The sequence below is a fragment of the Triticum aestivum genome, chromosome 7B, assembly GCF_018294505.1.
Source record: "Triticum aestivum cultivar Chinese Spring chromosome 7B, IWGSC CS RefSeq v2.1, whole genome shotgun sequence".
Taxonomy (NCBI): Eukaryota; Viridiplantae; Streptophyta; class Magnoliopsida; order Poales; family Poaceae; genus Triticum; species Triticum aestivum.
The window spans coordinates 480,954,399-480,967,256 of NC_057813.1; the positions used below are offsets into that span (position 1 = coordinate 480,954,399).

At 45.8% G+C, this 12,858-nt stretch overlaps 1 protein-coding gene across 3 annotated transcripts; it reads left to right on the top strand.

The window, feature by feature from the left end:
- Nucleotides 1-1,256: 1,256 nt before the first annotated feature.
- LOC123157395 (protein FAR1-RELATED SEQUENCE 5) lies at nt 1,257-7,570 on the top strand. 3 transcript variants are annotated; one of them, XM_044575672.1, is made up of 5 exons: nt 1,257-1,503; nt 2,036-4,323; nt 6,272-6,339; nt 6,453-7,003; nt 7,094-7,570. In XM_044575672.1, the coding sequence occupies exon 2, from the start codon at nt 2,093-2,095 to the stop codon at nt 4,091-4,093; it is 2,001 nt and encodes a 666-aa protein (XP_044431607.1). In that variant the 5' UTR covers nt 1,257-1,503; nt 2,036-2,092; the 3' UTR covers nt 4,094-4,323; nt 6,272-6,339; nt 6,453-7,003; nt 7,094-7,570. The 3 variants fall into 3 exon arrangements, with proteins under 3 accessions (XP_044431607.1, XP_044431606.1, XP_044431608.1); XM_044575671.1 differs by having other exon boundaries at nt 6,453-7,570; XM_044575673.1 differs by having other exon boundaries at nt 2,036-4,134; nt 6,453-7,570.
- Nucleotides 7,571-12,858: the final 5,288 nt, after the last annotated feature.

Below are 12,858 nucleotides of genomic sequence, written 5' to 3' on the forward strand. Positions count from 1 at the left end.
ACGCCTATGCGCTTATTTTTGCCAGTCACTAACTGAGAGGTTCTGACAGCAGGGCCACGATCCGAGACGTCGGATCGTGGGCTGTCACGGACTCAGACGTGGGTCAAGCCCACGTCTCTCCACGCGGCTGCGTCTATATAAGTGCGCGGTGTCCCCTAACCCTAGCGGCCACGAACATATCACATCTGCTCACGCGCACGCCCACATTCTTTGGCTGCTGCTGCCGCTGGTGACTCCATCCCGTCCGCCGCGTACACGGTCGACGGGAGAGCAGGTCTCCGAAACCACGCCCTTCTGGTTCCTGTACGGGGTGAGGGGTGAATAGGTTTTTGGGCAGCGATTACGCGACTGCTCGCTTCCGATCGTCTGCTTCCTCTACGTCCGCGTCGCCTTCATCATCACCATGTCCACCGACCCCGACCGTGCCGCCGCCGAGAAAGCTGAAGCCGACAAGAAGGCCGCCGAGGACGCGGCTGCTGCCACCAAAGCCGCGGCCTCTGCATAGCCTACTGGAGGGTATAACTCGTTTATCCCGCTTCTGGTTAATTTCATATTAGCAGTACTAGCAGTATGTGTAGATTTGTCTACTGTTTGCTTAGTACGTGCATGTTTAGATCAAAGTCAGTACGTCATCAACTTAGTCAATGCCATGCTAGTGATTTACTCGTGGATTAATTTAATCGAGAAATTGCCTATTTATTCAACACTAACATGAACATAGACAACAAAGGCTCATGATTGAACTGCGAAAACATCTTATATTATAAGAAATCGGAGAAATTTTTAGAACACATTGAAATATTAGCTTCGTCCGTGGTAGCATCTGGAGAAGGAAAAGGATGGCCTTGTCAAAATTCTGCCCCGCACGCAGGCAAACATTTCCCATCTGTGAGAAAGATGAGGTTTTCGGACGCGGATTTGTGGCTCTGGGGGCATATGCTTCCTAATGAACAGTAAAATTAAAATAAATTTGAAAAATTCTGGTTTTGTGTGTGTAGATATTCATATTAGTGCAGAAAGTGTGCTTGACAATTTTTATGGCATATGGGATAGCAGTGCTTCATCGGTGAAAAAAAAACAAAATTAAATGTAACATTTGGTTCGATTTTTTTTACACAGGTCAAAATGCTTAAGTTTTTTCCCCTGAAAATTTGCATGTACCATTTGGGTGTGACACTGAACACATCTATATTTTTTTTAACATTTGTGAAATCCATTCCTAGAGCCCCCAAATTGAATATCCGGAGGTTTTCATTCTCCTTTGAGTTTCACATCAGCTTCCAGTAACTCGCTTCGCTTGCTTCCTTTGGGCCGGCTGCCTCCACCCTACTCTCTCCTCCCGTCCTCCGCCACAGCGCCGTCGCCGCCGACCGCAGCCTCCTTCCACCGCCTATTTCCTGGGCAGGAAGGAAGCCTTCTCGTAGGCGTCCGGCCGTCCCCCTCCTCCTCCACTCTGCTGGGCTGGCGTGGAGCGAGCGAGGTCCCTCCTCTCTTCCTTCGCTGGTAAGTACTATAAGCCCTAGCGCTTGCTTGGGCAGCTGTTCCTTTCGCTTTGGACCTCAGGCCTACTTGTTGCTGTGAACCATAGACCCCGACCAGATCGATCTCAACTGGCCCCATTCCACCCCCGCTCGTGAATTTCCCCATTTCGGTGCCCCTTACCCTGAATTAGTATCGGCAGTACCAGCATCCTTTTGGAGACGAAAAATTGGAGGGGTTTAGCTGTATGCCGACTCTTCCCGTAGGCCAGTCCAAGTTTGTGATACGGGCAGTGGGTGGAATTAGCTTGAATCGTTCGGCAGCAGGCAAGCCCAAGCGTGTGATATGGGCAATGAGTAGAATCGTGTTGAAATTATTTCAGTTCAGTTGAGGATTCATGTCATTGTGGTGAAATTCAGGTGTCAAATTTCTGCCACACTCACTTTTTTTTGTCCAATGATCTCTGTAGCATATGTTGTTCTCAATCAAATTATGGAGGTTGAGAAATAGTGTTATCCTTTTCGGCTCATTCTTTTTGGATTCTTGATTATTGCAGTCCTTCGCCGTGCCGAGGAAATCTGGAACTGTAAGTTGAGCTTTGGTACTCTTGGATATGGAGTTCTCATCAAGTGAAGACCATGAACTTATTGAAGATTTCATGGATGTTGAGGATGATACAAGCACCGCTGATGTTGATCAACCAACTGGTGTGATGGCTTCCCATATTCATTGCATCGATCCTTCTGAGGGATCCATGTCAACTGCTGGAAACGAGTTGCTTCCGGCAGCTGACGAGCTGGGCAAAAATGCTGAACCATACTTGGGCATGGAATTTGTGTCTGATGCAGCTGCACGTGCATTCTACAATGCGTATGCGCTAGGCCTTGGGTTTGGCATCCGTGTTGCCCGGTCCCGCAGTGAGAGGCGAAAAGGTTCTGAGGTACTCGTCATGAAGCGTTTTGTGTGCATGAAAGAGGGACATCACAAGAAGAAGGATGTTGAATCTAGCAACAAGAAAAAGAGGAAACGCCTCTCTATACGGGATGGTTGCCCAGCAATGATGGAGGTGGTGAGGAGGGGCCCAGAAAAGTGGGTCATCACGAAGTTGGTGCTCGAGCACACTCATGTCATTGTTAGCCCAGACAAGGTGCGGGAGGTCCAGCTCCTTCGTCTCTCTGGGAAGGAGCACGCAGACCAATTGCAGGAGGTGCGGAGGAATGTGTTTGGAGACACAGGTGCATCTGGTCTCTTCACCTACTTAATGAGAAGGCAGTCGGAGAACTCTGGTTTCTTCTACAACGTACAAGTTGACAGTGGAAACTGTTTGAGGAATGCAGTTTGGGTTGATGCAAGATCTAAAATGTCCTACAAGTACTTTGGAGATGCTGTTTACTTCGACACTACTTATACTCAAAACGAAAACATGTTGCCTTTTGCAGCTTTCACAGGCATGAATCACCATGGTGATTGTGTTGTTTTTGGTTGTGCACTTATCTTGGATAAGACAGAATCTTCATATGCTTGGATTTTTGAGACATGGCTGACAGCAATGGATAAGCGGCTGCCATTTTCATTTACAACAGATGAAGGCAAAACAATGACAGAGACAGTTGCCAAAGTATTTCCTCAATGTTTCCATCGTCTTTGTAGATGGCGAGTTCTTTCTAAATGCAGGAAGAAATTGTCTGATGCCTACATGAGATTTCCTGAGCTCCATAATGAGTTAAAGAGATGTGTCAACGAGTGTGATACCATGCCTGTTTTTGACATGTTCTGGGGTTCTATTCTCGACAAGTATGGTCTGAGGGAGAATACTTGGTTGCAATCACTATTTGAAGCAAGACATAAATGGGTTCCTGCATACCTGACAGGCTCCTTCTTTGCAGAATTGTCACTGACTCGTAGAGCGGAAACAATCAGTAGGTTTTATAGGAATAACTTCAGTACAAGAGCTCCCCTCCTTTCTTTTATCACTACATTTGATCAACACATAGACAGATTGTATATGAATGAAGCTCAGAAAGATCTTGCCTCGTTTCCTCCTGAACAACTTCTGAAAACCAATTCAATCTTGGAAAAACAAGCAGCGAGCATCTACACCAGGGTTGCATTTGAATTTTTCCAAACAGAGTTGATTGAATCGCTGCATCACTATGCTGTGAAGGTTCAGGAAAGCCCTTATGAAGCCAAGTACTATGTCGAAAGAGACGGTGATCCTCCTACCAGGCACACTGTTGTCTACAATGTTGCCGAGAAGAAGGCTTGGTGTGACTGCTGCAGGTTTGCTTTCTCGGCGATATTGTGCAGGCATGTGCTGGGAGTATTCATCTTGGCTGACATCGACATGATTCCGGAGCCATGCATCACGAAGCGATGGACGAAAAAGGCGAAGACAGGGCCAGTGTTTGTTGGACGCATCCTTGTAGATGAAATCCGGCATGCAGATTCTGTGACTTCGAGGTTCAGTGATCTCGTTCGTGACGCGATGAGGTGTGGAGAGAAGGGAGCTCTATCAGAAGGCTCCTTCAAATTTGCAAAGGAAGTACTGCACAAAGCCTATAGAGAAATAGATAAACTGACCAAGGCTGGTCCCCAGCAAGTTGGCAACAGATAGCATCAGTGGCCTTGAACATTGCTACCAAGGATGAAAACATGGTATATTTCTGCTGTGCTACTATGAGCAAGAGTTTGCGCTTGCCGCCGTACCATGCCAATGATCAATGGCACTTTACCTTGTTAGTTGTTACCGTAAATCCAATCCTGTTGACCTAGTGTTGGCTGAGTGATGAGTGCCGGCTGCTGCTGCTTCTGCTTCTGCTTGCGATGTCACAACACAAACACCTGGTATAGTGCAATCACCATTGTAGGAAATATTTACAATTTTATTTCATGTGTCAAAATATCTGGCAAACCTTAATTTCTCGTGAATTTTAAAAATTGAGCAATTTTAAAGGAGATTGTTATAGTCAACCGACACACTTAATATAAATGCTGCAGAACCTCTACAGGAACTAGGCTCCTATGTCAACCTTTTGCGAGCCTGGCCAAGCCAAGCCACGAGCCAGCTCGGCTTGGCTTGGCTCAGCTCGATTCCACCACTAGTTTGGACCATTGACTATAAAGGTAACATATGTGAATATGTTGTGGTCTTGATGAAAGGGGGCAACAATGATAACCAACCATAGATGACAACAGGGTCTTGGACTCTTGGTCTTACGGGCATTAGGGCTCCATAAATGATGTCGGATGCAGATTTTGTGCTCGTGCATCATCTAAACTAATTGAAGAGGGGCATAGCATTCAAAAAGTGAGAAGAAACTGACATAAAAGATAAATGGGTGGAAGATGAGAGCCAACGAGAAAGACTAGGGCAAGGAGAAACTTGAAATGTATGCTCTAACTATGGCCCCTTCCCAGTTCCCAAACATACCTAGCAATGAAGTATTTCCCAGGTTGACTTCTATTCATGGATCACTTGAATTCCAAGGCATCACCACCAGAACCAGGGAAATGTTGTTGATGCAGTGGCTAGGAAGTGGCCGGTTGGAGCCAGAAGACGCGGACGATAGCGATATGAGAAACAGTTTGCCGCCCTAGAGAAGAAGGTGATGAAGAGGGCTAGACAACTAACCCAGATCTAGCCTGACAAATCCGGGGAGACCTAACCTCACCAGCTCCCTGACGAAGCCAAAGCTGACCATATATACTTCGTCGGTTGTAGAAGGAACCGAGGACCAAAGCACCCACGCCTTCGAAGACCACCTGCCAAACACGAAGACACGACAGATCCGCTCCCCCGCCCTTTATCTCTAAACAATAACGAACTCCATAAGCAAGGTATCTAATTTTCTGTAACTATTAACTCGCTGATAGCATAATGATAACCAAATTTGGGCATTGCCCTGTCGTAATCTACATGATACCCATCTCGTCCTCTTTGGGGCTTGTTGAAGCTGGTACCACCCATGTAGTTCCTTCATCTTTCAACCACCTTGCTGCAATACCATTGCCGATAGCATCGCCTAGAAGCTGCTGAACCTCTTCCTCATTCTTCTAAGCCTTGCCGTCGATATGCTTCAGCATTGTCTCATCGCCTCTCTCTTGTCATGAGGTCCTGCCCTCTTGGCATTCAAGCAGCCAAGAGAGACCTTCCTCCTGCCGCCACCTGCTGAAGTTTGCCGCTGCATTCCTTCTGTAGTCTGCCATGCCAGGAGAATATAAACATGAGCTTGGGCTGCTATAGCTAGTTGGTTGGGAGGAGTCAGTCTGACGAGAGCCACCACCTGGAGGCAGCTTCGGTGCATATTTGATGAGTAGGCATGGATCAGTGAAAGAGAAGTGGAGAGAAGATAGGGATGATTACGAAGGGACCAACTGACTGGTGGCCCATGGCTGACAGAGTAAGCTTACATGTCGGCTATATTAGAGTAGTTCTTCTGTGATGAAGGGAAAAATAATGGTCTTTGCTCATCTCTTTCACAGCTAGCTCGTGGAGTTGGTCAATGGTGGTGATAGGGTAATGTTATAAAAAGCATATGAATTCTGTTGCCATATGTATTGCATTATGGAACTGGGATCTGTATGCTTGCATTGACATCCACGTTTCTGTGGGAATTTGAATAACAAATAAACTACTATCCGGACTTTTAGTAGATTGCCTTGTGCACATTGTACTGAATTCGGATGTCGAATATTTCCAATAATCTGTGCCTGTTCACGCCTTTCTGGCGTTCTTGAGTTCTCCAGAAAGTGTTTTTTTTTTAACATTGAATATCTGTCCCTTGTTTTACAGGTAACTGAGCTACATTGGAAGGAGGGCTCTCTTGAGAGTGGTCGACATCAATACATCATCTCTTAAAGGTTCCTCCCTACTATGCTAAAAATACTGTTCTCAAGTATTTGCCCTTGAGTGAAAGCTTAGCAAGGCCACGGAGCTCCTGTTTTGCTAACCATCTACTATTATTCTCCTGCAGACCATTGACTCGTATATTGCCAATGAGAGAGTATGGCGATTGAAGCCTGCTGAAGGAGCGGAGCTGTGCGTCTGTCCTTCTCAAGGGAAGGCAGCTCAGATGCTTGCTGACCGCCTGCCAAAGGAGCACTTGGGCAGTTTACCCATGCCTGGAACATCTATCATCGGAGTCGTCGTGTGGCGAAGACCCCATGCCTCATCTAGGGTACCCAGCAGGCAAGATGGCTCCAAGAGGCAGGCCACAACTTCCAGTTTGCCCATGACTTCCAAGCCATCATCTCGCTCTTCCAGTGCTTGTCATCAACATGCTGTAACCCCTGACGTTCCTCCAGGCTTTGGTTTTGGTTCTGGTGATGTTAGGGATGATGATCATCTACCTGAATACTACATTTTTATTAGCGTCTCAAACTCATCTACCGCACACTTCTGTCCCGATAGAAGACCGAGCGAGGGAATTGGTTCGCAAGTACGGTGACAGACCTGCTGCAGCCCAACCCTGGAAAGGCGGCGGCGACGATGATGACATGTCGGAATGGGATCCGTATTCTCAAGGTAATCTCCAGCAAGCACCGATTTTCGGCAACCACATTTTACCCTTATCAGCAGCAGCAGCAGCAGATGCATTACCATTCCATGCTTCAGTATCGCATGACACGGGAATCGCAACGCGGAGGAGGATAGCGAGGTCACCGACGACGAGGAGACGGTGGAGAGCTGGGGCAGCAACCAATTTATTTTTAAACTTCAATCAAAGGGGTTGATAATTTTCAGGATGCCTACGTAGTAGTATGTCGTGTCCGTGTTTGGTCCGCCTATCATAAGTGTCTCCTCACTCCCCTCACTAGCTACTTTCGTGTAATCATTATCATGGTGTTTACAGAGGGAATATGTTATTTATCATGCTGAATGCCTTGTAAAACGAGAGAAGGCGGTTACCTTCTGTCAAGTTCGTAGAAGTTCGGGTACAGAATGTGGCTACACCCGGTTGAAAAAAAAAATCGACAATGTAAATGTGTAGGTTCTTGCAAAATGTTGTGATATCAAACATGATCAAATGTGTAGATTCTTGCAAAATGTTTTAGCGAGATATAGTATAAGCTATGCACGGTTGGGATCAAACCACACAGAGCTGTACTGAATTCGAGTAGCTTCATATTGCTAGATTTTATTTGGACAATGCCGGTGCCTGAAGTTTTTGTGAAATGTTGGACCAACAACAACTATCCTTGCTTCTACACAGCTTTTCACTGTCCTAAAAATGTGTGTAATACATCCATTTTTGAAGGTGTGTATTGGTCCCTATCAAACCGAAACCGGACGGTTCAAGTTTTTCATCAGTTCTACATGGCGATTGTTTTATATTATCCCGCAGAGGTATCAGATATGCACCGATGATAACATAAAAAAGAAGAAGATATGCACATGATGCAAAAAAAGTTAATACCACACTTAGTACACAAACTTGTAATGGTGAAAACAGAATCATACAGAAACTAAAAAGCCCCACAAAAGTGGCCCTACAACTATACTGCTGTAACAAATTCATACAAACCAGTCCGAATTGACCACGTGGCGTGCCTCGTCGACAGTGTTAGGCCGGAAGCGCGCGTTTGCAGAAACTCCCTCATGTTGTGGCTAATTTTGGTTGTAGACCCCCCCCCCCCCACCCACACGCGCATCCCGTACTGCAAAAATACCCCCTCCCTCGGTCGATGCCTCTGAGGCAAACCCCTACCAAAACATGTGCTTTCCTCTTCCTCGACATCTCCAAGGCAAACTCCAGCGTGACACCATAGTGGACGTCGGCGGCGACAGAGGGCGGCATGGAGCCACGACTTAGGGAACCAGGCGAGTTCCCTCCTGAATACGGTAAGCATCTAGCCCGCTCTGGTTTCCCATGTTCCTCCCCCGCTTTGTTAGGTTTTTGAGGCGGCGACGATCATGTCAAGTTCTACATTATTTTGGTTGATTTGTCTGCGTTTCTCGTGCGCATCATGTCGTGGTATGCTCACGGCAGATGCCATGGGTAGGATTATCGAACGTGGTTGGGGCCAGAGGACGCCGGCGGGTTCCGGAAGCGAGATTGGGGACAAGCAGCATGAGACACTCGATGTAACCAGGTTCGGGGCCCCTCCGTGGGAGGTAACACCCCTAGTCCTGCAAGATCTACTATCTGGATCACAAGAGGGCTACAATGGTGCTCCTAGAGCTGTCTTGGGGTGGAGGAGGAAGAAGAGCTAGTTTTCTAATTCTCCATGCGTGTGAGGGTGTGTGTGTGTGTGATGAACTGAATGAGAAGAACCCCCTGCATGGAGGGATCCCGGGGGGGGGGGGGTCTTATAGGCCGCCTCGGGGGTACAATGGTAAATCTACATGGGAGCGGGGCCCATGTGTCATCATATTCGTCTTCGAGTGGGTCCCTTCGGACGTGAGGCCTGTCGGCAGGACGTCATTGTGGCACGTCGCTCACCGCGTCATAGAGCAGTTGGCACAGTGCCGGGCCGCACTAACGTTGGTCGCCCCGGTCAGTGGTGCGGTGCACACTATAGCCACGCCTCCTCCGGTCAGCGGTGTGGGATGCACTGTTGCCATGCTCTCCCCGTCGTGGGAGAGCGGTCTTGTCGTATGACCCGATAGGAAAGGCGCTGACTCACCACCTGCCGGTTGTTGCTGGCTGACTGGAGCTTTGGCACCACGCCCGGCCGGCCCAAAGCCGGATGATCGGCTGGAGGGTGAGCCGGATTGAGGAGCGCTTGCCGTCCCGATGTTCTGAAAGTTGCCAAGGGTTGATGTGCCTACCCCGGGGTCATCGCCCCGACACATCCCCAGTAGTAGGAAGGAGAAACTGGTAGTAGCAATTAATTTGCATGATTTAGGCTAGGGTTTCTGTGATGCTGATTTGGGGATTGGGGGGGGGGGGGGTAAAGCCGCAATCAATCTAGGGCAATATGAGGGGATTTTTAGATGTGATGATCGAGGGGAACTGGATGGTAGTTTAGAACACATAAAATCTAGGGGAATAAGAGGTCATGTGTTGATGTGATTTTGAGGGGGAAAGTTTCAGAGATTATGTGTTGTGGTGTTCATAATTCTTATTCTAGCGTAATACAGATGTAAGTTCAGATTTTTCTTGCAGTTGAATGTATGTTGGTGAATAGATTATAGTTTTATTCCCACATTATTATGCTAAAAGTATGGAATTTTACTATTGTAACATGATGAAAGGGTGGTCCTTTAGGTGATATTCAATGCATACTTCAGTTTCAATATTAGACTGAATATGATGTGCATACTGTCAGTTATGAATATGTGCACTTCATGTCTTTAACTAGATTGTGTAGTTCATGTGTAATGCATCTTCATATGGCCATATGTCGTAGTAGTTTACATTACATGTTGCAGTACATGTCTTGTACCATTTTTTTGCAGTGACCAATGGAGAAGATAGTCAGTTGTTCTCAGAGGAATTTGAGTACAATGGAATTTTCTTAGGGCAATGCACAAATAGACACATGGAATTTTCTTACAATGGGTGCACACATGATGCTTTTGACTACTGCCATACAAACACATGGTCACTTGGGATGGTCAAGTATTGCTTGTCTAGGATGGACTTGTTGAAACTATGCCCCAGAGGCAATAATATTGTATTATTATATTTCCATTTTCATAATTAAGAGTTTATATTCTATGCTATAACTGCTATGATCCTGGAATATGTGATTCAGTGAAAAACTCATATACATGCGTGGAATGATAAACGGTAAAGGTTAGGTTCCTGGTCTTGCCTCTAAGACTGACTCAAGTGTTGTTGTTGGTCATGTTTTCTGGATCTTAGTATCGTTAAGTGTAACGATAATCCCAAAACAACACTGAGAGTATGATGTTACAAGAAAAATCATATTGAATCGACCCAAACTTGTTTGTTATACTTTGAGATAATATCGTCTGAAATCAATTGTTATAACATGGAGTGTTAATGTGTGTTAGTTCCTTAGACCATGAGAGTATCATAGTCACTTCTTACCATATGGTGGACTTTGGGGTTTCTCAAACGTCATCTGTAACACGATGATCATAACGACAACTTATAGGTTCATCAAAAAGTTTGACAAGGGACTAGATAGCTCAAGAATGGAATTTGCTTCTCCGACGATGTAGAGATATTCTTAGGGCCCTCTCAGTGTGACGACATCCGTCATCATCTGGCCAGACATAGGTGACTATGTCCCGGGGATGCTGGAACACATCAACGAGAAAGAAGAACAAAACTGTTAACGAGGAGATCGGTATAATGATCATGGTGATGACTCAAGAGGATAACAATACATCTCACCTCGGATTTGTAAAGTATCATGAAGCAAAGGGAACATCACATTATAACCAAAGGCTCACTTGAATGTCATTTGTGTATTCATAGGGATCGATATGGACGTCCCCGGTTCCGCGATCGGTCATTGAACGAAGGGGTTTCATTCATGTCTATGTTTTACCAAACCTATAGGGTCACAAGCTTAAGGTAATCATGATCCGCTGAGTTCTAGTGGGACAGGAATAATGAGAATATATTTGTGGGATCGTTTCATTAATATTCAGAACAGTTTCGAGAGGAGCCAGAAGCGTTCTGGGGTCACCGGAAGGGTTTCGGAGTTAATCAGGGAATACTGGGTATTTTTGGTAAATAATATATAGGTGCAAAATGTTTCTAGTGATGTTAAATTAATAATATAATGTTCTAGTAATTGTTAGGATGCTTTTATATTTAATAATATCAATGGGACTTAAAAGGCCAAGAGGTGGAAGGAGAATTGGGCCACATAGGCCCAATTGGGGGTGGCGTCCCTCTTCCCTTAGATGGAGGCAAAATTGGGGTGGGGGAAGGACTCTACCTTCCCCCTTTGGCCGGCACAAGAGGAGGAGAGTCCTTCCCCTCCTCTTAGCAGCCCCTCCTCCCCTCAAACATATATATACTAGAGGATTTTTCCCATTGTGACACACAAGTTTTGGAGCTCCTCTAGTTGATCTAATTAGAGCCTTACCTAGATCCTCTAATCCTCATAATTAGAAGCATAGTGTGTTTCTAATCTCCTCCCTCTAATTCTCCGACGACGATTGGCTCTGGATGGCGAAGCGCTGCCGGATCATGAAGACCGTGCGCTTGTAAGTCGTAGAGAGGCCGTGCTTCTCGTCTTTCGTTTGAGGGGCTGTTCGTGGGCGGTTCCGGGGATCGTTCTACCTTCGAGGGACTCCAAGTATGATCTACACCGACTCTTCCACTTCCATTGCAACTCAGAGTCAGTAACGATCTGATCCCAACCATTCATCACATATTCATAGTGTTCCTGGTGATCATAGGGCGAATTAATTTTGTTTTCTACTACATTTCCCAACATGACTATGACCGCACAAACCCTCAAATCAAGGTGTACTGGGTTTCGCCAGGGAAGGACATAGTGGATGGCCTGGTATGTGTGGACAATGCAGATGCTATAACTGCTATGGTGAGGGCTAGTATAGAAGCCAAGACACTAGAGGTATTAGTTGATGAGGGAACAAGATTCAGACATTGTATAATGATGTGATACTGAAAGGATTCCCATCACTGCCTAAAGTTATGTGCTACTTGTGATCTACATTAGGATTTCCCCGAAGAGAAAGGGTGAAGCAATATAGTAGCTGATAAGTATTTCCCTGAGTGGGAACCAAGGTTATCGAACCAATAGGAGAACCACACAAACCCTAGTGAACAACACATGCACACACAAGAGCAAATACTTGCACCCAACGCGGGCAAGAGGGTTGTCAATCCCCTTGAACTCGTTACTTGCAAGGATCAAATCTGGAAGTGGTAGACATAAAATTGTAAAGGAAAATAAAAGTACATAAATTGCAGCAAGGTAATTTTGGTTTTTGTAATATGATTGAAGTAGACCGGTGGGGCATAGTTTTCACTAGAGACTTCTCTCTCCAGACATAGCATATGGTGGGTAGACAAGTTACTGTTTGACAATTGATAGAAAAGTGCATAGTTATGATGTTATTCATTGCAATGATCATGTATATAGGCATCACATGTGTGACAAGTACACCGACTCTTGCCTGCATCTACTACTGTTACTCCACCAATTGATCGACCCCTGCTTGCATCTATGGTATTAAGTTCATGACAAACAGAGTAACGCTATAAGCAAGATGACATGATGTAGATAGAATAGAACTAAGCAATATGATTAAACCCCTTCATTTTACCATTAATGGCAACAATACAAATACGTGTCTCGCTACCCCTACTGTCCCTCGATTTGGACACCGCAAAATTGAACCCACTACAAAGCACCTCTCCCGCTGAAGATAAATCAATCTAGTTGGCCAAACCAAACAGATAGATCGGAGAGAAATGCAAATTT